The sequence below is a fragment of the Pezoporus occidentalis genome, unplaced genomic scaffold, assembly GCF_034315485.1.
Source record: "Pezoporus occidentalis ecotype Australia unplaced genomic scaffold, CSIRO_AGI_Poc_V1 ctg78, whole genome shotgun sequence".
NCBI classification, from domain to species: Eukaryota; Metazoa; Chordata; class Aves; order Psittaciformes; family Psittacidae; genus Pezoporus; species Pezoporus occidentalis.
The window spans coordinates 311,593-336,818 of NW_026916137.1; the positions used below are offsets into that span (position 1 = coordinate 311,593).

Below are 25,226 nucleotides of genomic sequence, written 5' to 3' on the forward strand. Positions count from 1 at the left end.
CCTCTGTCTGAAGTATCTGCAAACACCTGAAGATTTTTATAACTGTTAAAAAAAAAAAAGCCACCATAACTGACAGTAGATAGAGGCAGAAAAGACTTTTCTCTACATTTATTGATCAATTGACACTCAGAGGATATTCCTGAAACTTTTCACGTGAAGGGGGAGTTCTGTTTATATTTAGGAGAAGATGTGATGTAGTGCTTCAAACCCCCACCTTTCAGTAACTATCTTATTTTCTTTCTCCATACTGAAATTGCAGAGCAGCTCCTGGTCCAACATTGCCATTTAGAGAGTCTCATGTCCAAGTCCACTGTGCCACTCTCTTGCCTGTCAAAACCTGGGGGCATGGAGGGAGCCCCTGGGGCTCAGACTTGGGAAAGAGAGCCCTGTGCTGCTCAACACTGACCCCCTCTGACCATGTCACAGAGCTGTGCCAGCAGCTTTGTACACTCTTAGCTCTTTTTTTAAGCAACGTCAAGCCAGGGAAGGGTGTGAAAGCACAAGTAAATGGAGAGTGGTCATCAGAGTTTGCAATGGGGTCTGTAATACAGTATCTCTGACAAGCATTAGGTGGTAAAATATTGATGTTTCTGTAGGATAACATTAAATGTCCTGAAAAATGTCCCTTTCATGGGCAGAATGAGTCATCTTGAAGGAATAGGGCTGAGCAAACTGGGTTTCAGTGAAATGAAGTTGAAAGAAATCCCTCTGTTTTGGCATAGATAATTTACCATATGTTGCAGGTCAAACTGGGGAAGTTATGATTATGTGGCAAATAAAACAGCAGCTGCAAAGACCTCAGTTCAGTGTTGACATTTCAGTGCAAAGTTAACAGTTGTAGCTTAAATCTGAGAAGTATTTAAGACTAAAATACAAGAGTCTGTGCTGTTTGTATTCCATGTGTTGCTAAAATAATGTGTAAGAGGATCAAAGGCTTCTACAATTAGTAAAATCATTTTAAATGGAGCTTCTCAAGTCCATTAAGACAGTTTGACACACTGTACCTCTGTGACTGTGAAGTGTTGTGTAAAAGCCTGATGTCAGAAATTAAAACATATCACCATATTGCACACGCACATGCACATCTGTGAGAGCATCAGTGTGGGTACACAAAGCAAGCTGCACACTCTCACAGCACAACTGTGCGCTGCATTTTCAATGCATATGTCGTTATGTGAGTTTTGAGTAAGGAAAGGAGGGTTTGAATACTAAAGATCACTTCAGTCTGTGAAAGAGTAGAAGTGTTTTAGGGGCGGGTGGTAGACGGACAAGCTTTGTTGCAGAGGTTTATGTTAAAGCAACTTCTTTGATATTACAAAAGACCCCTCTTACTGTATCATGTACGTGCTGCTTTGCTTCTGTGATGTAGCAAAGCCCTTTATATACTGCCTTACCTTGTACTGTAACCAGCTGAATATGTTAAAATTGAGTTGAGAAGACAAATGTACTTCAAGGAACCGAGTGCTGGGGGTTGTTGGGTTTTGGCAGTTATGAAAGGCTTGTTAGTAGGATGAGAGCTAACAGAACTGAAACAAACTTTGAAGCAAAACCAGCTGTTGCTGGTCATCACAGCTGGACCTGGGTATTTTGTGGTCAGGGCTCAGTTTTGCCACTGTTCTTTGAGGAGCAGCATTTGTGCTCTGACACGGTCTCTTTTTGCTGGCTCTTCTCTCCCTGGTAGCAGGCACAGAAGTGCTGGAACAGAAATGAGCCAGACTACTAACCCCAGTTTACCCATAATCTTTTTAACTGACTTCTTAATCTTTCTACAGTGAAAAGAGTATTTCAAATGCTGAATGTCCAGATCACTTACTATGTGTACTGTGAAAATCTCTCTGAGATGAGTGGGAGTCCCCTCTACAAGGCTTAGTGCAGCATTTAAAAATTCCTTTCTCTGTTGATTTGTGGTCATATGTAAGAACAGAATAGTAGAAAATCCATGGTGAAATCTGGAGAAATACAGTAGTACAGCAGTTCTTTTCTTGGCATGTGCCATAATAGCCCTTTTGGCTCATATCTTAAGTAGATTATTTTCTGTATCCTTATTTTGATTGTACTATGTAAAGTTGCTCTAAGTAATACACCAGAGAATTGAATAAATGTTTTTTTTAGCTGGCTGTTTGTTCTGGTGAGTTCTCAAAACTCTGCATCAGAATAAAAATACCCTACTTATGCTAAATATCAATAGATAGCATTTTTATAGTGATTACTGCACACTGAAGAATGATCAAACGATACTTAAAAATAAAAAGTCAGGAAATGGGGAAAAAAAGGAAGAATGCACACATGCATTCACAATACAGCAAGCAAAAAAAAAAAAGAGAGAGAAAAGCAAGAAAATGATCTTTGTTGTATCCAGCTCAACCTTGTGTGTTTTGCTTTAAACAGGGCTAATTACCAATGAGAAAAAAAATTGCTTCTTGCTGTTGGGATCATTATAAACGTGGGTCATTGTGAGCAGGGTTTGTTATGGTGAACTTTAATTATACTTTACTTTCACTTGGCTGTTTGGCTGAAGCAAACAAGAGCTCTGTTCTTTCAGAGAGAAAACAGAAATAAAGCTAGTGACTTCCCCCATTTCAACACCCACAGCGAGGTCTTGTCCCAACGCACCAGTCCTCAGAAGACAAGAGCTGCTGCTTAATTTTAAATAAGCAGATTGTGGTTTAAAGCTGTGGTTTGTTAAACCAGTCTAGAGAAGGCATTATTTGTATAACCATTAAATCATAGCAATTAGGACAAATATTGTTGGCATACAGCATGCTTTTTGCCTAATTTATTTCACTTGTATGCTTGAATCATTCTCTAACTGGCTTCTTTCCTGCTAGGGTATCCATCACTTGTATGTATGTATATGTTTTCCATTTGATATGATACGGCATTCAACTCCTGAAGACTTGACCAAACACAATTTATTATTGAGGCTCAAAATCTCAGTGATGTCGGTTGCTCATGGCTCCTCGTCTGATACAAACAGTAATAGTTCTGTTAGACTCATCTGAACCTCTGATCACAAAACGCCAACTTTGAAACACATGGAGCTCTGAGAGAGAAATAATTTGCATTGCCTGAAATATGTAAAAGCATCAGCTGTAATCACTGATACATAGGGGATTTCCACAGATTTTTACTGGGGCATAAGACAAGTTTAGCTATGATCAGGTGCTGTGGACATTGTTGCATCTTAACATCCCTAACCAGTGAACCATAGCAGGTAACAGCATATAAGCATCTCAGAGAAGAAGAACATTTGCAAGCATTTGAAAAGTGAAAGTTGACATGGCTTTCTTGGGAGAAGATTTCTCTCAACAACAGGAAAATGTACCTGTCCATGAAACTTTGAAGACGAGCTTTACGCAGAAAATCTATCCTGAAAGCACTCAGTTTATTCATCTTAGGTGCAGAGGGAAAAATGGTCTAAACCTTTAGGTTTTCATTTGGAATTTTCCTACCTGTGTAGTAGGAAAACCAAGGGTTTTTTGTTGTGTTTTTTTTTTTTTTTTTAAATCAAAGTGGAATGAAAACTGTGTGTAATACTTGGTCTAAGAGAATATCAGAAGTAATAGGGCTCTCAGACGGTAGACCTTGAGAGTAGTGACTGGGAAGCTTTTCAGTGTTGATGAATCTAGGCCCTATGAGTTTGTTTCTCATGGGACACAGAAAATACTGCTCAGAGATGATGAATTCAATTCTAAAAAAAAAAAAAAAAAGACAGAAAGGCAGCTACTCAAAGTGAGAGACAAGTGAAGCCCATCAGCTGTACCAAATCTTCCTTGCCATTTGAAAATGCTGTGCCTGTGGCTTCAAATCCATTTTCTAGAACCAAGACAAGTGTACAAGAGTCAATTATAACAATTTATTTTCAGACAGTATCTGTTGAGCTATCTCCTCATTATTGTCCTTTGAAATCATCACAGAATCATAGAATGGTTTGGGTTGCCTTAAAGCTCATCCAGTTTCATCCGCCTGCCACAGTCAGGGAACACCTTCCACTAGACCAGGTTACTTCAAGCCCCATCCAACCTGGCCTTGAACACTGCCAGGGATGGGGCAGCCACAGCTTCTCTGGGCAACCTGTGCCAGCACCTCAGCACCCTCATAGTGAAGAACTTCTTCCTAATGTCTAATCTAAACCTGCCCTCAGACCTGGGGTGGCTTAGGAAAGAGAGCTTAGTGCCAAGGACAGGATAGGTCTTTGGAATACTCATGATGCTGCCTGGTTTTAGAAATGTTTTTCTAGGCATTTTACTTAAGTGCAGGAAATAGGAAATTGCAAGTGTATGCATCTAAAACGTGAAGCTGCCCTCCCCTAAGCAGATTTGTGTTCACTTGTACTATATTCTGGCTGTGTGAAGTCTTCATTATACACTGGCTGTTTTCACCTTTCCTTGAAAGCAGCCAGCCTCTGAAATTGCAGGAGAAAATGAAAAAGTTTTGAAAGACTTGCCTCCTAAGCACAGGCACTGCAGAATATTTAGCACTTAAAGCTCTAAAACTTTAACTTTTCAGGCTATAATTTCTTAATTACTTAGAGACATAGCATAGTCCTGGTACAGCAAACTCTAATAACATATGATTGCCTTAACTTTTGTTCTGCTACACAACGGTTTATGTTTCCCTGCTGGGTGTTAATTATTTTTTCCTCAGATTTCAGAAGACACTTTGGCAGTTTGATGGGACAGGGCCAAAAATTTCAGTCTCAAGCTGGGAGGTCTATACAAAGGATTGAGTTCTGAACCATAAATTTAAAATTAATTTCATGTAAAAAGACAAATATATTGTGAGTGAACTTCTACTGTAGTCTTTCTTGCAATGACGTCTCTAATTTCAGAAAGTAAATCAGTCTTGGCTGCTGTTTACTGTATGCTTTGTTCATGGTTTGTGACATTCTAACACAGGCTGCTGTTGAACTAATTATTGCCCAGAAAAGGAAGGAAATATGATGTGGAAGACACAGAGCTTGATCCACAGTTCCTCTTGAGCTCGATGGGAGTCTTTCTATTGATTCTTATGAAAGTTTGGATCAGGTCTATGGAATCAAGTTCAGCTCTACAGAGAAAACCCTATGGCTATTAGCACAATATGAATAAAACTTCATGCTTGCAGTTTTAGTCAGTGTCATGATTTTTAAAAAGTTCTTATTTGCATTCAGTTGTAGAGGACCTGACTTTGATTTCTTTTGTTGTTGCTCTTTTTGTCTTGATGCTTAGGTTTTCTGTGTTTAAGAAAAAATAAGTAATTCTTCCTGGAAGCATAAATGAAGAAGCCACTTACATCTTTATTTAAGTATAGTAATATAAAGTAGTTTTAGTTCTTTCACAGTTTTCTACCTTTTTTTCCTTAAGAATTTCTATTATTAGATTAAATTCCTCAGTTTGTGGGTCTAGTTAATTTATATCTTGGTAATTTTTTAAGCCAAAACATTTCTAGGTAACTCACTTTGTTCACACAGTTTTGTTTTTCATTTACATACAGGTACAATTGGATACAATCAAAGAAACAGGATAGATACTCTCATGTACCTTCTAGCCTATCCTCAAAGGCCAATGGTAAAAACAAAAACAATAGAACTGATAGATTTTGAGAAACTGCCTGCTGGACAGAATGCCACAGTTGCTGTGATGAGCTACAGTGGTTATGATATTGAAGATGCTCTTGTCTTAAACAAGGCCTCTTTGGACAGAGGTAAGAACTGTCAGTTCTGTCCCACTTCTCTAGCGTGTGTTTTAGTACATATTTTCATAAACTTGTTGTCTCCTGGTGTTATCCTAGAATAACTCTTATTGCAGTTAAGAGTAGTACATCTCCAATTAAGAAATCAAATTCCAAAACTGCTTTGTATGCTTTTGTTTGTTTTCTGCATGAATAGTGATTGTAATTCAACACTTGCAATAGTGTGGTGAAGTTGCCAGCATGGGAATATATTTCTGACTATGGGTATTATAAGAAAAAATGTCTAACTTTCGACCTCAAATAAGAAACCATAAATGGCCATTGTTAAATAAATATTTTGTTTACAAAAAATGGGAGTTATTATTTAATCTGTTCTGTTGGGCTTGCTTTATAGATGGTTACCTGAACCACTCATTACTTCTGCTCATTACTAACAGAGGAGGTGTCTCATTATTTTCACTAGTAGAAAAAGCAGTAGATGAAATTAGACTTCTGAAAGTATTTGGGAAAGGAATGGAACGTGTGGCAGTTTGTGTCATTGTCAGCTTATGCTCTGAGGGAAAAATAGGAGTATTGCCTGCTTTCTGAGAGAAAATAACAGTATTTTCCTAAAGTGAAATAATTTAGTATTTATTGAGAGATAAACCAGTGACCTGCCTCCTTAAAATAATCCCTGCAGTGCTGTGTAGCTTAAGTAAAAGTATGTAAGCACCAAATATAAGGTAACTAAGTGAAACCAATGCTTGTGCCTGTCTCGCTCTCTCCACAGTTCTTCAGTGCTTTGTATTAATGCTGCTGAGGGTTGGAGGCGAGTTGGTGTAAAACTTTGTCTCTCTCTCTTTTCTAAATGAATTCCCTTGAGAGAAGACATAGTACAGTGTGATCAAATTGGTTTTAGTTTCGGGTGGCCAATATCAGATTCTTCCATCACTTCATTCCCCCTACACTCCCTTCCTCCTCGTTGCTAGGCAGCAATAATAGTATTCCTAGACATGTATCTTTGGCATTAATGTCTGCCGCATTTAATTTATGCCTCCTTTTCTAAAACAACAGCAGGCATGATTTAAAACGGAATGTTTTCTTTTCTGGTAGACTGGTAACATTTACAGGGAGAGCTGTGGTGCTTGTCAGGAGTTACTTGACATAATCTAAAGATGTAGATGTACTGTATGTGGCTGCAATGATATTCCAAATGAACTAAAATAATGTAGGATGATTAGAAAGCCTTTCTTTTGGCTGTTGTAATTCTAAATGTGATGAAAGTGTTTAGTGTTGTGCGTAGTTGCTGTACTTGGAGAGAAATTCCAGAGACGCTACTTTTCTCATCTAAAACCCAAAACAAACGTATTTTATAACAATATATATAACTCAGAATTCTTTCAGATGGGAAAAAAAGTGAGCAACAGGGTGATTATATATGAAACACTCAATCAATACTTCCCTGGTAGGCTAGCTTGTATGAGCCACAAGCATGAGTAAAAGTTCAGGTTTCTTAGAACTCCTGAGAGGAAGAGGTGCTGTTCTCATCCTGTCACAGTCTTCTCTCCTATGTTATGTCTCTCTGTGAAACCACCAAAGGTAAGAGAAATGATGTGTGTGTTTGTGTGTGTGTGCAGAGGTATAGAAGTGGATTAGCACAACTTCAAAATTGGACTGTAGTCCAATGTCTAAAAAAAGTAGCGTGCATGATTCGATTTTTAAATTGTGAGCTCCTAAGTGTCCATGTACAATGTTATACATATCCAAGACAATGAATAATCTGATTAATAAAATTATTTATGTTCTGTCACTCAGCAGGTAGATCAGCATTCTTGGTTTATTCTAATAATGTGTTAATAAAGAATCTTTGAACTCCTAAGCAGATGAGTTTGTGTTGCATTTTAGGTTTTGGAAGGTGTCTTGTATATAAGAATGCCAAGTGTACACTGAAGCGCTATACAAACCAGACATTTGATAAAGTCATGGGTCCGATGCTGGATGCAGCTACCCGTAAACCAATCTGGCGCCATGAAATTTTAGATGCTGATGGTATCTGCTCCCCAGGTATGTCAGACTACATGTTCGATCATAGCATGTTCATAATCTGAGGTAGAAGTTAATGTTCTCTTCATAATTCTTGTGCACCTTGTTTTATACTTGGTGTAATAAGTTTGTTATTTTTTTTCTTGAAGGTGATGGTAATGTAATGGAAAATTAAAAAATGTTAGTTTCTGAAAGCAGCAGGGTACCAGTCACTGGGGGATTTTGTGCTTTATATTTAGGAAACTTTAAGTAGAAGAGTGAGTCTTAAACAGTGTGAATCTATTGAAGCGTTAGAACTTTTATTCCTCTTCTGTTCCTGAACTGGCAAATTTTTGATACTGTAGTTTTTTACTGTTGTCTTTCATATGTTCTGTTGTTGCTTTTTAAGGATAAATTCCTTATTACTTCGATTTTGCGTGTCAAAATCTCCTGCCTTGCTGTCAGTTAGTGCAGTTGTTTGAGGAAGTAAAACCTTGTGTTTTTAATACTTCAGCAATATGTTTGGAGAAAGAAAAGAAAATAAATACAAATACATTTAGTTATGAGGATAAGTGTATGAGTTTCCAATGGAAATAAATTTGAGAAAGAATCCTCTCATACTATCATCCTTCAATTAGGGAATGGCTTAACAGATCTGCCAAGATTTAGTAAGAAAGGTGCTGTAAAAAGCACTAAACTTAGTTCCATTATAGCAACACAACTGGGTCACTTTTGCTCTTTTACACATCACCATGGAGCTTTCAGAGTTAGTTAAAGAAAAACAGGCAAGAATCTCCTGGAGTATTAGGACACTGTTCTCAGTGTGGAGGTAAAAAACCTCTGTGAAACAGTTCATGTGGACAGAAAAGAGACATAGGCTGAAGTTCAGTGTAATTTTGTGGAGGAGGTTGGAGGCAAGTATTTGATGTGCATTTGTATCACTGGGCATGCTACTGGTCTGGTTTTCTATGTGAAGGGCAGGATAAGGGAATAGAAAGGAAAACAGCTGATATATGAGACCCAGAAGCAATAGAAAAAAGTAAGTGCAAGGAGAGGCTGGAAGTAGTCTTACATACCTCATTGTGGAAATGATGTAATGTCCTGAATACAGGTGTGAATTTCTAAAATTTGCCAGTTGGTCTTGCTTGTTAATTTTCTTTGTAATTACAGCAAATGACTTCAGATGCTTTTGTGTATTCTTTAGACCCAGGGTATGTTGTACAGCTGTTCTCATAGGGCACCAGAATGTATCTATTCTGTTTTGGTTACAAAAAAAAACCAACCTGGTTTAATGATTCCCTTACCATATAATAGTCAATAAAATAACATGGCAAACTTCCTGGATATGTTCCTCTCAGTTAGTCCAGGTTACCTTTTTTATGAAGCTTAAAATGTATTTCCAACATAGGTAGCCAGATATGTTTTCATGGTGCTTTTTTCCCTTGTTCTTTATAGGTGAGAAAGTAGAAAATAAGCAAGTCCTTGTGAACAAATCTATGCCAACTGTGACCCAGACGCCCCTGGAAGGAAGTGGAGTGCCTCAGCAGCCACAATACAAAGATGTGCCAGTAACGTATGTTGCTTCATAACTTTGTACTTGGGGAAGGTACTTGGAGGAAAGGTATCTGAGAAAATACTAAATTCTAGAAAAGTCAAAGGAATATATTTTGCAATATATAGAAAAAAGCAAATACCAGAATAGTTTCCTTCCTGCTCTGTGATATCTGCCTCTTTTTCATTTTATTTCCTCCCAAAAATCTCTGCATCTCGGACTCTAGGGTTCATCTCTGTTGGTTCCTCGTAATGTGTTCTACCCTTGGTTCATTTCCACACCTGTACCTGGTGCATAGTTTCAGTCGGGATATTATACCATAATTTTGTTCTTAAATACTGATGATATTTTCCTTAAACTCCCTTGTCAACTGTAACTCTGTGTTTGGCTTTTGCTAGTTTAACTGGGGCGATATACTAGGAATATACATTTGCAATATACTAGGAAGCTTTTTTCCATAAAGAAGAGCCCACGTGACAAAAAAATATACTTTGTTCTTTACATGTTCAGCTTAATTCTCCCTTTCTTTCTGTTGTATCTCTTAAGCCTTTTACAGAAACATACTGTACTCTGGAACTTTATATAATCTTTGTTTCATTGGCTTCCCATATCTAAGTTCCATGAAGACTACAGTTTGACCAGAAGCTTCCAAAACACAGATGCTTGATTGTAACTTGTGTTTGGTTCATAGATGTAAAACTTGTCTTTTTTCTTCTTGTACTAGCTACAAAGGTGCAACTGATTCTTATATTGAGAAAGTAATGATTTCATCAAATGCAGAGGACGCTTTCTTGATCAAAATGTTGTTGAGGCAAACTAGACTTCCAGAAATTGGAGATAAATTTAGCAGTCGTCATGGGCAGAAAGGTAAGCTATACATTTAATAAAAATAAATGCATGTTGGATATGCCTGCTATACATGCATAATACCAACATGCATGTTTCCATTGATCTGTTCAGATCTTTTATGAATGCAGTAGTAGACCATATCCCTTTTTTTGTTAAGTTCATCTAATTTAGCAGTGATGTTTCTGGAACCAAGGAGAGGAATTGGTTCACAACTCTCTGACTTACGAATCTGGAAAATACAGTAGTTGCCCATTTTAAGCAAAATCAGGGTTTTGAGGTTTGGTTGTTGGTTTTGTTGTCTTTTTTTTCCCCGAAGTGTGAATTTGGGTTTAGGTGATAGGTTTGTCAATGGGCTATAAAGAGAGATTGGAGGAAGGAGTGGAAGGGCTTATTTTCAATGGACAAAAAAGACCAGAGATAGAGTGGGATGTCTGCAAGTCATCTGTCCAGACGTATTTCTTTAAAGATGAGACTGCAGATAGATGACTCAGAGCTGTGGTGTAAGAGGGAAGCAAATCAGGAATCGATTATGAGTGCACCAGCAGAGACAGGAAAAAGGGGGAAATGCTTTTAAAAATACACCTGGGACATGATTTGTGGCACCTCTGGATCTTCAAAGTGAGAACTGAAAGTGGGTAACTACTAGGAAGGTGGCAGGTAGCCCTCTAGTGTTAATAGTAAGATGAAAATCGGGAACCTGTTTCTGTATCTGTTGAAAAAAGCAGTGGCTTCCCTTTGACCTTGATGGCAAAAACCCAGGACTTATACCTTGCTCTCTGAATCTTGAAGGACTTGGCGGTGTGGGAAGAGTGTTAAGGAAGAAGTCTGAAAACAGTCTGACTGTGACTTAAAAGTGTTTTGATCCTATTGGCCTCAATGGGGGACAGGTTGAGACATCTTTTAATCTGTCTGTACACTTGGAAAATACAGGTTCTGCCTCACTTTGTGCTGTGCTAAGCCTATTACCTGTATGTTACAATCTTATGACATTTTTAGGTATTTTTGGTGTGAGAACATTGCTCAGACTCTTTAATATGTGGTAGGGAAGCAAAAAGATTGATATTACCAAAGCCTTTCCATTGCAGCACATGCACTCCTTTTCTGTTGCCGGGCAAATGTGATACTGTTTTAATAATTACTGAAGCAAAAGAATTCTTACTTCATTGCTTTGATTTCTGAGGAACTGAAAGCAGAGCATTGAGTGTAAAGCATACCAGCCTCTTAACATCTGGTAACAAGTATCTGCTAGGTCTCTGTGGAGACCAGAGGGAGGGAACTAACAGAGGACACTATTTAGATTTGAAACACTAATATTTAAAACTAGTTGTAGTCAATTGCCTTAATACAACAAATTACAATAGTAGCTAAGGGATGTCTTGTAAACAAACTGGCCTTTTGTGAGCAGCGTTCTCTTTGTCAGAAGACACATGGAAGAAAGAATGCTTTTTGTTATGAGGGGCTTCCAAAAGCATCCCTTTCAGCAATTTCTGATGTGGTCCCACTCTAGTCCCGGTATCATGTTGGGTTTGACCTTGTGCTAATTCACATCCTGTATTCTTGGAGTGGACCAGAGAACTCTGTAGGCAGGTATGCCTGAAGTGAGTCAGCAGAGAGCTGGTACTTGCACAACATCCATATGTAGATATAAGCCAGTGAAAACAGATGAAACTACAACAGATGTCATCAGAACAGAGGTAGTATCCAGCTTTAAAGCTCTCTTACATGAAGCTTGAACAGGATCATCTTCAGCATATTCAGTGCCTGTGTGACTGGAAGAGGTATGAAAAGTGGTTGCTTCCAAATGGACCCAAGGCACAAGTAAGAGGTAATTTTTATAATGCTCTATGCCACTGTTTACTTCTTTACTCACATGTGTAGCCTGAAGTCAAACTTAAGGTCCTTTATGACTTTCTGGGGCTATGGAAATATATAAGCGTCAGTGGCAATCAGGTGGCCAGGTGTAACCGAAGTGAAAGACCACATCCCTGTCATGAGATGCAGATCATAGTAATCCTTATTTCTGTAGTCTCTAGGTTTGGTGATCAGGACATCTACCTAGAGCAAGCCATCAGTCAAAGGAGGTGAAATAGGTACAAAACGCAGTAGTTGAACATGTCAGCTGTTACCAGATGTTGCCTCAAGTTTGCATGTTTTCTGTAGAGTACAGTCAGAATCCCGCCTAGACGTTTGATGTTGTGCTGTTGCATCATTGGTTGCTTGAGATTGACCCAGGAGATGACAGTCTTGTTCAGAATGCATGGATAAAGCCCTTCCCGAATCTTCATTATCGAAGACAAACCATCCTCACAGGAGAAGGAAAACTCCTAACTTCAAACCTGGGCAGATGGAGCTCGTCTAGCCGTGTTAGGTCTTCCATCTAGGAGAAGGACACTCTTACAAAACCTATGACCTGAGGACTTTGCTGTCACCGTCCTAGCTCGCTAGGCTGTGGCAGTTAAACCTCAGGTGTAAATGATGGGGCCAATTCTGCACAAGCTGCGCCTCATCTGAAAAATCCACCGTGCAGGCTGGAAGGGCTCACTCTCACTTGTCTGTATGGACAGGCAAGGGTCGAAACGGTAGGTGACAAGGTGCATGGGAAGCTGCAGATCCAGCCTTGCATGCAAGTGGACCAGCAGATGGGTCACTCAGGATTGCCCCAGGAGATGACAGTCCTGGTCGGAAACTTCCTGATTACCTAAGCAGCCTTTTTTCCAAACAGATTTGCATATCCCACATGCCCTTGGTCATCGTGCTTGTAGTGAGTGTGGGTAAAGCCCTTTCCAAATCTTCACTTGCGAAGCCAAGCCATCAGTCAAATCAAACAGTCAGTGCAGGCTTTCTCAGTACACCCAGCTCTTCCCAAGATCACTCTTCCACAGTGTCTTTCCATAAACCCATAGAACTGGTTCTTGAAAAGAAGTAAAAGAAGTTCTTGCATTGATTCTGCTGTCATTAAGAAATAGAAACTCTTCTGGTAAGCATTGAAACATTTTTCCTGATGGCTTTTGATCTAAAAATAGGAAGTGATTTTCACAGGGTCCCTGAGTGATTTGGAAACAGCTACCTGTTGAAGGCTTCAAAAAAGGAAAGAAGCAGCAGTACATTCTTGATCTTTCTTTTAAAATCCAATTTAGTTCTTGCACTACCAGCCACATAGGGTGGTTTCAGTAAGTGAAGAGGAAGATCATTTGCTTCAGAGGCAAACACAGTTGAGCAGTTGGAATGCTTCAAGTGCCTCATTCCTTCCTTCACTCCAGGAAGATTATCCTTCAGGAAGGTTTCATGTAGAGTCTCTTTCATATAATTTTTTAATCTCATACATGATGAAGATGTGCAGTACTTTTAAGCCTATGACCGCTTTTAGAGCAAAGTCCATTTCTTCCTATATTTTGAGCTTTGTGTAGGTAGTCCTTTCTCCTCATAGATGGCATGTGGTGTTTTAGCTGCAAGTTATTATATAACAATATGATCACTACTTTGCAGGACATTTTCTGACTAGAATTAAAAAGAAACCCAAACCTACAAATTGTTATAAAGAAGCTGCTTTGTTAATCATGATATATATTTATGGACATTTGCATGAAATATTTAAGTAGGTAAGATTTTTCTCCTTGTTTGGGCTATTGATGTGCACCTAGTGAAATATTTGAACAGGATTTAAATGGAACTGATTTTCATACCTGTCCGAAAATTAAGAAAAGGGGGCTTCCACAAATCTACAACTAGCAGAGGGGAAAAGGTGGAAGTGAAAGAACGACAGAAAAAGGAGAGTTGTATCAGGCAGGCTGCATTATGGCTTCAGGGAATAGAGGGCCTTCTATAACACTAAACGCAGATAAAGCATCTCACTGTCCACAGCAAGCTCATTTTAGAGGCCTTGATGGACAGACATGAGTACTTTTGCTACTCATCAAACCCTGATACTCATGGTCAAATGCAGAAATAACTAATGTGCACTCTACTGGAATCTGGTGGTATTTTCTTTAATATCCCCAAAGCTATAAAGACTAATTTTTTTCCCCCAAAATATAAAATACTTTTGGAAATCCCATAGCAATGAAAAAGAACAACCTAAATGCTGTAGGGAACTTGAAGGTGCCCATAATAATGCTTTACATTTCATCAGGTTAGATCCCCTAGGTATTTCTACTTTAGACCTATAATAACAAGCCAGAATATCAAAATAACAAAGGTCCCTTTCAGCTTGGTTTTGGAGACAGAGTTGGTGTTGTTCAGCCTGGAGAAGGCTCCAGGGAGACCTTACAGCAGCCTTCCAGTACCTAAAGGGGACCCACAAGAAATCTAGAGAGGGACATTTTACAAGGGCATGTAGTGACAGGACAAAGGGGAATGGCTTTAACCTGACAGAGGGGAGATTTAGAATAGACAGTAGGAAGTTCTTTACTGTGAGGGTGGTGAGACACTGCCACAGGTTGCCCACAGAAATTGTGGCTGCCTGATCCCTGGAAGTGTTCAAGGCCAAGTTGGATAGGGCTTTGAGCAACCCGGTCTAGTGGAAGGTGTCCCTGGCCGTGGCAGGGGGTTGGAACTGGATGAGCTTTAAGGTCCTTTCCAAGCCAAGTCATTCTGTGATATGAGTGGGAACATTGCAACAGTTGTATTACAGAGTTCGTGGGCATGTGCTTGTTAGCTGTCCTGCACATCAATCTGTAGTAATCTTGTGATTGTGGGAGGGATCATATTCTAAATTATTACACTGTACTAGGATACATGGCCGTCCTGGTAGTAAGCCTCTCAGTTTGATGGCTTGTAGGACATTGTGGGAACAGATGTTATAATAAATGGGAGAAAGGAGAAATATGCTTAGTGAAGATGCATGTGTTAGATACCATGGAAAAAAACCCCACAACTATTGACAAGAACAGTGGCATTCCCTGTTTTGCAACTTCAGTATACAGCAGGAAAACAGATACTGAAATTAATCTTAGATTACAGGCAATGATAGAACTGGAGAAAAGGCATGAAAAGGAAAGGGAAAATCTTCTTCGCTAGCTGTTTAAAAACACAGCTGGTATCATCCTTCTCTGGCGTCAAATCGGGGAAGGATCAGTCATAACAAAGGCATATAGACAATTGTGAAAGAGAAATCATTATACTAACAGTTTAACCTTTTCCATTGAGAGAATTTTTAATTAGCCTGAATTTGTTCTCTCATCTCTGAATGCAGGTGATTACCACTTCAAGTTTAATTTGTGTTAGCTTTAAGCGCATCATAGGGGCATTTAAACCTATGAAAAGCTTAAACTAACAAGTACTTTGATTCAGTGAGAAGGAGAGAAAGCTTATTTCTCTGTGTTATCAGTCTTCTCTGTGAAACATTTTCGTGTTCTAGGTGGAATACATGAAGATGAGATTTGATTTCAGAGAATTGTGGTTTTAAAGTTAATTAATCAAATATGTGCAAAATAAGAGACTGCACAAACCACATTTCTCAGATTTTTTGTAAGTTTTTCCGTCTATGCCAAATTGATTTGTACGTGTTCCTTGGGCAGAAGTGAGAGGAGTAAGAGAATTGGAAAGTGTCTGGAATACAACAGATTAAGTCTCGCAAACGAGCTTTAGCTTTTTGTTACAGAAGAGCCTTTCATTAAATATGTAGGCAGATTTTGTAGGCTTCTAATAATACAGACCTATGCCACTGCCTATGTAATTGCTGTCTTTGTGTCCTCTCACATGTCAACATGGTATTGGTAAGGGTCACCACTTCTGGCCTGTCTACCACACCCTCTTTTCATGCAAGTCTGTGTTTTGAGTACATTTCTAGCAAAAGGCTAGCCTTTCCATCAAGACCTGACAGCAGAGGTGTATATGGATAGAAATGAATGAGGCCATCATGTTGTGTTCTGAAATGCAAACATTTTGCTCTATTTCAGTATTCATCTTCAAACTGGATATTGCAGTAAGATCTTCAGGACTGAGACTGTCTCTTTAGTCTACAAAGCCCTTAAGCTTCTACTGTCTCATAAACATCTACCTACCAGGGAGGATTTATCCTGAGCTGTAGGACTTTGTTTTAACTATATTGCATCATATATTTTCCAGAAGGATAAAGAAACTTCTTTTTTTTGTTAATTATTTTGGTTTTTTAATCTTGCATTCTTCAAGCAAAGTCACTTTTCAAAGCACAGAAGGCTAAAGGATTGCTAAGCTAAAGAAGTTTCATCTGAGTTCCATACAAACTAAATTATTATATTTCCAGATTTCCTCTTGCTTTGCTACAAGTCACAATGAGGAAGAAGTTGGGCTCCTTTGATGTGAAAAAAAGCAATATAACACTTCTCTGAAAGAACATTTCTCAGTCTCTCATGTGAAAAAGGATTAACACCTCCAACAAAGGTCCTGTAGATCACAGAACTAAGCAGCAATACTGAACAGTATTCCTGAGGAGTGGAAAAACTGTATTTAAGCAAGAGATTGTTTGAACTGGCAAACAGAAGCTTTTTAATAGCTGAAGGTCTAAGATAAAGGATTAAACCTTTCTGAAGTATCTGCACTTAAACAACTCTAAGGGCAAGGAAACAAGTTTAAATTCATGAAAGATGGCCTTTGTTTTCCTAAATGAACCATGTTCCTTAGTGTCAAAACAAAATCTATTCACAGCATTGTCAACTACATAAACTTCATGACAGTACCACTTATCTACTGAAGGCTGACCTTGCTTAGTTTTAAAAATGTTTTCTAGTTTCAGAATCTGCCTTCTGCTTGCCTAACTTCATAGCTGAGAACAACTTCTCTTTCTCCTTTAAATGGGCAGTTGTACGGTACGTATAGCAGAACTTGTAAGATGTTAGTTTTAAAAGGCTACTTGTGTCATTTTTCCCCCATGTTACAAGTCAGATTTAGCACTTTAATCATCAGTGGATTTATAGGAATTAAATGGTTCAAGTGGCATTAGAAAGAATTTGCTGTTATCGACTGTGGGAATGTGGGATGATTAGTAGTTATTAGGCATCAGGAAAGGTAGGATTTTCTTACCTTGTTTTTATCTTCAGAAGTTGAATATGAGAGTTGAATATGAGAAACGGAGGTGTCAGAATGCCGTTAAAACTTCTCCCCCACTGTTTTTTCTTTATTTTTAACAATCCTGCTGCTTAGCTTGCTGTCTTAAGAAAATCACAGCATTTTTTTATCTTGAGCAGCAAACAGGTAACCTTATGACCTTTTCAGTAAATCCTCAACTGAACCTCTGAAATTAGGGTGATTTAGCATTTTATGGCACAGAATAAAAATCTCTAATTCTGTTTCCAAATAGTGTATCCCGAACACACATTTTATTAAGCTCTTGACTCATTCAGCCATGTGTATTTTGTAAAGTTCCTATGGTTATTGTTTTACAATAGCTGCTTCCAGAAGCATTGTAAGGGTTTCAATTAATCAGCTCTTTGTGTGCTTCAGACTATGCAAATTTATCACATCAGACCATTCAGCAGCTCATGGGAAAGCAGTGTACAAACTGCATTGTCTTCTAGCACCTCCTCTCATTTAGAGTGATGTTTTTAATAAGAAAACTAATCAAGTTTACTTATGCATTATTTATCTGTTAATTTTAATTCTGTTCTTTACCTCTTATGTCAAATGGGATGTAGCAAGTGATATGATAGATCAGTGAATGATTCAATATTGAACAAAGCTTATGTGATGCAGTACTTTTTTCTTCTGGACTTGTTTTATGCTTAGTTAGCCAACACAGTATGTAATTAGAGAGTTTGGAAGCAGATGTACATTTTTGTTTAGCCTTACGGATGTTTGCAAATCTGCTTGTCACTTGCCCATAATATACAGCACTGAGTTAGTTGTGTTACTAGCACAACTAATTACATGATGTAGTTTCCTTGTCAAGAGTATTTCCAAAGTCTGGCAAATCTGGGAAGTCTAAAATAGATGCCTTTCAAGTTAGTTTTAGCTCTTTTACCACCGTATCATCAGAATAAGTAAACAAGCACATTTAGTAATGCGCTTCTTTTTATCTTGCTGATAGAAATTGGTATTACCGCTGCTTCTATTCACTTTGTCTCCTTTGCTCTCTAATGTCCCTCCTGCTGGTAGTAATTAGTTTTCTATATTAGGTTGTTTTGACTTATTTGATGATTTTTTTTTTTCATTTGGCATGTGTGTGTATAGAAGGCATCTTACCGTAGCCCTGTGAAAAACTTTCCCATACTGTCGCGTTTTGTCCCTGCCCCCTCTCTGCCGCCCCCCTTCCCCCTCGTTGCTGAACTGCTGTTTTACGAGTCTGGGTATGTTCCTGTTTGTCAGCAAACGGTAAAAGCAACCACGTAAGAGATACACCAATTCTGGAAACCTGAATTTCTCCTGATTAGAAAAAGAAAGTCTCGAAGGACTAGAGTACAGGGGTGAGGGGATTTGCTGTGCTCTGAGGAGGTACATGGGTGATGAGATGCTGTTGGGATAGCGGGTGTGAAGATGGGGGCCATCAGGCATAGTCAGAGGGCTGTCATTTATTGGCTGGCATACAATAGCATTGAAAAACACTGCCTATGGCTGTTTGATACTTGCATGTTAAGCCACTGTAGATGTCGGATTTAAGTTTATCCTAATTTAAAACGTTATCCTTGCTGTAAACTGCCACACTTATTAATAAATATTTTTGGAGGGCTATTTTAAAAGAATTTGTTAGCCTTCTCAGTGATTTTCCCTCTAAGGTAATGCTATGAAACTGATATGCAAAAGTTTTTTTTTCTAGAATTTAGTTTGTTTTTCAGTTGAAAAGAAATAAATGTAGCAAACTGCTGGTGCTTTCTTGCTCAAGCATACAATCCTCTTGTTAGTCCATATTAAAAGAAATAGAATTGTTTCTTGTATTGCCTACAGTTTTTTCTTATTGTTAATGTTTGGTTCTGGTCATAGATGAAAACCCCAGAGCTATAGGTGAGAGCAGATTCAGGCCCAATACAGTATAGCATGTAGTCTAAATTGTATTGCTAAATTTCAGCATGTAAAATTGTGAGGGGAACGGAAGTGAATGAAACCAAATTATTTTGTATGTCCTGTATGAATGCTGGAGATCAATTTTCATGTCATGTCTAAATCAATAGTAATTAGGAAATCTTTATAACCAGTAGTAAGCGCCACAGAGCAAAGTTACCTGTTAGTTTGAGTGCGTCCTATTTATGAATATTGTGTGAGGAGTACTTGGGCAGCTCATTTGTGAAATGCAGTTCATGCTTGGACAGGGCAACATTCGGAACTTGAGACTCTCTTAAATCCTGCCTCTTCTTTTTTCTTTCACTATTTCATTAGCCAGTTGCAAGTGATAATGCCACTTATATGGATTAATTCACTTGATCACTTTTTTTGCAGCTGCTTGGCAATGTAGAACTGCTGAGTTTGCCTTTTACTGCCCTGCTGCAAATCCTGGCTCAGTGATATGGGATAAAAAAGAGTAGGAAACTTGGAATTTACAGTGCAGACCTGAAAGCGTTAGTCTCTTAAAGAGCTTCTGAAGGCAAATGACTGCAAAAAGAAAATCAGGTTTTCATTTTAAAACTAATTGCAGTTACTTGCCTTTATAAGTAGCTTTGTCTGAAGACTGTCTGTCAGCTTTTTAACAATTTTTTATGAGAAAAAATGAACTTTCTTAAAACATAGGGGAGGAAAAAACTTCTCTCTGTCCTGTTCTCTGAATACGCTTGGGCATGCTATAGATCTGTTATAAACTCAGCAACTTCTTAAAATACAGAAGCTGAGAATTGAGGTTTTATAGCTTTCTCTTTTTGTTTCTTTCTTCTGCCCTGCCACCCCACTGTAAAATAGAAACTTTATAAATGGCCAAGTGAGCTTCACATTGCTGGTTTCTGTCTAAATATTTTGTTTTTAACTTCTAAGCTCATTATGCTGTCTTTGTGTTAACTTGTATTAAAATCTGTCAGCTATGACTGGTCTCATAACCACAGTCAGCGGACCAGAATAAGTTAATTATTTACTTGTGTCACTAGTGCTCTTCATCTAATGAAATGCACAGCTGTGTTAGATCTGCAGTTGGGTGTGTAGGTCCCATTGTTACACAAGTCAGCGGAGGGTAGAAGCCGCTATGATGGAGAGCCCTCAGTTCTTTCTGCTGTTCTGCCTTTCTGTGTCGATTTCATGGATCTTTTATCATTCACTTTCACACAAAACAAACAACACAGTGGCTGTCTGCTATGGGAACCAGCTTGGCATATAAAAGGTTTTCAGAGCCTAAAGTAATTTTAAGTTAGCTAAGATTTAATTTTTGGCTTACAGGTGCCATGAAGTCCAGATGCAAGCGAATGCTTTCTTAGGAGTAAATGGGAATAAATCAAAATGTACCTGCCATAATCCATACATAATAAAGTATTTATGGATACAATTTTAGGATAAAAAAAAAACTGTGTGCACAAGAGATAGTGAGTTGGCTTGGTTTTGGTTTTCTTCTTTTGCATTTTCAGCTAATGATTGCAGCTTGGAGCTCAGGGTTAGAAGGATGTTACTGATTTAACATAATAGGACAAAGAAAATTAGTTTCAAGAGGTTCAAAAACTAAATACAACACACACACACCCTTGCCCCAGACACTCCAATCTTTTTCTTTCCCTGCTCCCTTCCCCCATACTTACTATTCTCATTCTATTAACTACTGTCCCATACACCTATCCGTGTCTTGCTTGGACAGTGGAAGAGGAGCTCCCTCCTGAGCAGACGCCAGTATCCCCCTGTGAAGTGGCTGTTCGGGGGGATGTCTTTTTAGGGATGTAGGCAGCACCCTCAGTCTTCCAGGAGCCCCCTCCACTCCAGCACTGTTCCTAAAGCATGCTCTGGCAGTTGCAGCAGGCTGATCTCAAATGGCTTGCAGACTTTTTCAGCTCTAAGGACTTCTGGAAGAAATTGTCCAACTGAAACAGTAGCTTTGGTTCAAAGGAGTATAGGCTTAAGCAGCTGCATTTTAGCACCTGATTTTGAATGCTGGGTCTCTTGGTCATTTATAGCTGCAGTATTTTGATCTGCAAAATGCACTATAGAAACAGTCATAAGGGGTGGAAGGAGAACTTGGGCATGTATGATAGAATATTTTAAAGAAGTTTTCATGTTACTGTTTTATCTCTACTAAAGAGTTTTAGAGTTTGCGGGGGGGTTGTTTGTTTTACATCCAATACTGATGGAGACTGAAAAAAGCTTCCAAAACTTTTAAAGGTACAGTTTGTGTTCAGGGACTGACAAAATACAAGCAGTCTGTGGAGCAGATTGTACTTTGTCATTCATCGAAAGCAGTCTTTGCTTTCCTAAAAAAATAATTATTGATTTAGTTTTTTAATTTCCCCTACTTATGTCCTCTTTGTCCCTGTCAAAGTCCTGCCTTGATTTGCTTTTATTCACAGTATTTAGCAAAGATACATATGAAGAACAAAATCTGAACTAATAATGATTTTGTATGTCCAAAGACAATACTGTAAGAGACCCAATATCTTCTTTTTTTTTTGCTGCAGGAAATTATAACATTAGGTTTAAAGCCAGGGTCTCCTTTAAGATGTTTCAGTCTGACTGGTCAGAAGTTTGCATCTGAAAACTGTTCTCTAAAGCTTTCTGCCCTAATTTGCTAACTCACAAATCACTGGGAGCATTATGTAAGGGTATGCTAATTTTGCCAGTCCTGTTGCAAGGGCTCTCTTCTAGCCTGCAGGTTGTGAGCACTGGTCATGGTAATGAATCTGGGTAAAAAGTGATCCATGAGAAAGAGGAGGAGGAAAACACTAAAGAAAATCTGGTGATGAGCATCAGCCCTGCTGGTGGTTCACGGCTTGTGAATTGAAATGTTTTCTCTTCTGCAGGGGTGTGTGGACTGATTGTTCCTCAGGAAGACATGCCATTTTGCGATACAGGAATCTGTCCAGATATCATAATGAACCCTCATGGCTTCCCATCGCGTATGACGGTTAGTGGTTATGTTAAGATTAAAGAGACAGCGTCCCCCAAGAGGGAAAGTGAAATAGATCAGCCAGAAGAAACAAAGTTTGAAACATGGTTTCACTGAGCATATTATCCAGTCAGGCTACATTCTTGCTGTCCTACAAGTATTCAGCCCTCTGTTTTGCATGTTTTGAAACATCCTGCTCTAAAAGGCATTGGGATGTGGGCTGTTTGTGCATCATTTGCATTTTCTTCTGTATCAGACTGATAGGAAAGCAACTGAATACTTCATGTGCACCCTTTCTGTTTGAAAATGTCTTGCTCTTCTTTGTTGCTTATGCCTATTAAGCTGGAGGGGGCAGACCATGAAGCAAAGATTGAAGAGGAGTTTCATTAATGGTTTTAGACCTGTGTAACTTCCTACCTTACACTCACCTCCCTGGAAATGCTGCGAGTCTTGCACTTGTGCTGCAGGGTCACACTGCCTCACAGTCTGGCCTTTGTATGGGACCTCCATCGATTACTTTGTACAGCTTCTGTTCTTTTTTTGTGTATTAGCTTCTTCCTTTCTGTTCCCCCTGCTGTACTGCAGCATGTCGATCTCCTACAGCAGAAAGCCACATTGGATGTGTGGACAACTGGGAAAGATGGAGCTACCTCACTCTGGAGGTTCTTCCCAGACCCAGCAATGAGTCTGGTTTTGCCCCTTCATGCAGGAGTACTCCTCGTTCTTGGGTTTCTTCCATTCCTTCCAGGCTTCCATGTCAGATTCTTTGCCTGGCTAACTTATTCTGTGTCCAATCCAGCAATGTGCCTGTACTTGTGAGCAGGCTATTAATTCTGCTTTTCTTTGCACAGGTAGGAAAGTTAATTGAACTCCTGGCAGGAAAGGCTGGGGTCCTCGATGGCAGATTTCACTATGGAACAGCTTTTGGAGGCAGTAAAGTTAAGGATGTGTGTGAGGATCTTATTCGCCATGGTTATAACTACCTAGGGAAGGACTATGTAACATCTGGGATCACTGGGTAAGAATCTGCTGTATAGATTTAGATGTTTCAGGGAAACAGAGAAATGCTTTTGAGACACATCTGAAAAATCTTCTGTCCCAGAGCTCAGGAACTTTCACTTATTAGCAGACAGCTCTGTGAGATGGAGGGAAAGTGCTGAATAGTCTGCTACTTTTTTTTTCCTTTTTTTGCCTTTGAAGTATTTTGTAGTTCTGCATTTTAAGAATTACTGGTATTTGTGTGGCTGTAATGTGAATGGTCCTTGTAGTACATATGGAAACTTCCAATCTACTTGCATGACAAAAAAGGTAAAATCAGGGTTTTCTTTCTGAGAGCTTGTAAGAAATTTCAGGTTTCTGTTGACAGCAAATCATACATACATGGAATCTGATAAGCATTTTCATGTTGACTTTAATAGTACTGTAAAATATGGGTTTGGAGGCAGGTGTTTGTTCTTGGGAATATTTTGTGTGTGCTCTTTTTTCTTTTTTCCTTTTCTTTTTTTCTCCTTTCAATTACACAATGATTCAGCCTGGCATAATACTCTAATCTGCAAACTTCCTGCTGTGTTGATCAGACTGGCTTCTGAGACACAGAGTTCAAAGAATATAAGATAGTTTAGGAACAGGAAAAGGCCATATGGCTTCACATGCCTGCCCTTCCAAAATGTATCTTAATCCTACCTTCCTGCTATTTTTATTATCCTCCCAGTCCCCTTCTTCTCAAGGAACAAGTTTAGGCCTTTTTTGTAAGTTAGGGGGCAGGGATTTAATACTTTTTATTTTAATTGCTTTTCTTACCAACTTATTCCATATGTTGTTTCTTTTTTTATTTTCAGAGACATGATTTTGTTTTCCTTACCTACTCCATATTCCATAAACTTTATGTATCCTGGTGTTTGAAAGACTTTCTGTTAACACATCATGTTAACTTTTAACAAATCTGACTAATTTTGTTTCCTAGGGAGAGCAAAATCATCTAGCTTTAAAAATCACCCCATCCCCAAACTGCAACTTTGTAGTACCTTGTTTAGAGACTTTGCTTTAGGATACTGATATTCTTCCAAGCAAATTTCCCATGCTTCATCTATTGGTTATGAAATGTGAAGGCAGATTTCACAACAATGTGGAAGTTTGCAAATTCCAAATGTCTAGTTAAGTTTTATTCTTTTCTTCATAGGCAACTTTTGGAATAACACTGCATCATGTTCAAAATGATTGCCGTGAAAGCCCAAATGCATTTTTCTAGGACTCATGATTCCCAAATTGTTTCACATTCCTCGTATATGCAAACTATGAGTATTGGTTTTGGTTTGTTTTTTATTCTTTCAGGGAGCCTTTGGAAGCATATATCTATTTTGGCCCTGTGTATTACCAGAAACTAAAGCACATGGTGTTGGATAAAATGCATGCAAGAGCTCGAGGACCTAGAGCAGTGCTCACCAGGTATCGTTACAGTCTAAGCACAAAATTCATGCTTACATTCAGAAGTGTGCCCAGCTGACTGGTGGGTATAAAATGAAGTTTGTTTACTTTTTAATACATGACACAAAATGATGCTACCTGTGCTGTTACAGACTAAAATCTCTCACAGTAAACTGTAGCAGGAAGTTGCTCTGAAAGTCCAGGTGTGCTCTGTGTGGTCCAAAACTTAGTTTGCTTCTCAGACTTATATTGGCAGTTGGGAAAAATATCATCACAGTTCACATTGCAGTCCTTTCCTGTCAGATTGCTCATATTGTCTGTATTTGAGGAGGATTATTTTTCATTCTTTAACATTTGTACTTTTACAAAATCAGGTTATGTGTAGAAAAAATAAATTTCTTTTAATATTTCAGTGTCCTTTGGTATCAGGTTGATATTGATGTGGCCCATGTCTTAGTCTGTCAAGGCAAAGCAAATGCACTGGCCCTAGCGTAGCGCAAGCAAGCATGCGAATGGTGTGCATCACTGGTATACTGCACTTTGCCTTGGAGACTCCTCCTTTCACCTGGAAAACTGAATTTAGAGTTGTATGTGCTGGTCCACATTTGTCATTCAATACTGTGCAGGAGAATAGCACTTTCACACTAACAAATTGCGATTTACAGAGATGCGAACAGTAAATCTCCATTTTTATGTGACCGGTTAAAGATATGGAGTTGTTTCACACGTTCCATGGAAGTAAATACCAGTGGTTGAACTGGGAGAGAAATCATGAAAAGGTTTTGTAATTCTTGGCTGAACGTTTCCACCAAC

The 25,226-nt window shown here is 38.7% G+C and overlaps 1 protein-coding gene across 1 annotated transcript in view; it reads left to right on the forward strand.

Moving 5' to 3' along the window:
* Window positions 1-25,226, forward strand: part of POLR3B (RNA polymerase III subunit B) — a 74,084-nt gene that overhangs the window by 39,798 nt on the left and 9,060 nt on the right. The window contains exons 20-26 of the mRNA XM_062602709.1: window positions 5,476-5,685; window positions 7,558-7,716; window positions 9,130-9,247; window positions 9,951-10,093; window positions 21,904-22,007; window positions 22,841-23,007; window positions 24,321-24,434. Of these exons, the coding sequence (XP_062458693.1) occupies window positions 5,476-5,685; window positions 7,558-7,716; window positions 9,130-9,247; window positions 9,951-10,093; window positions 21,904-22,007; window positions 22,841-23,007; window positions 24,321-24,434 (1,015 nt within the window). The remainder of the gene's footprint in view (window positions 1-5,475; window positions 5,686-7,557; window positions 7,717-9,129; window positions 9,248-9,950; window positions 10,094-21,903; window positions 22,008-22,840; window positions 23,008-24,320; window positions 24,435-25,226) is intronic.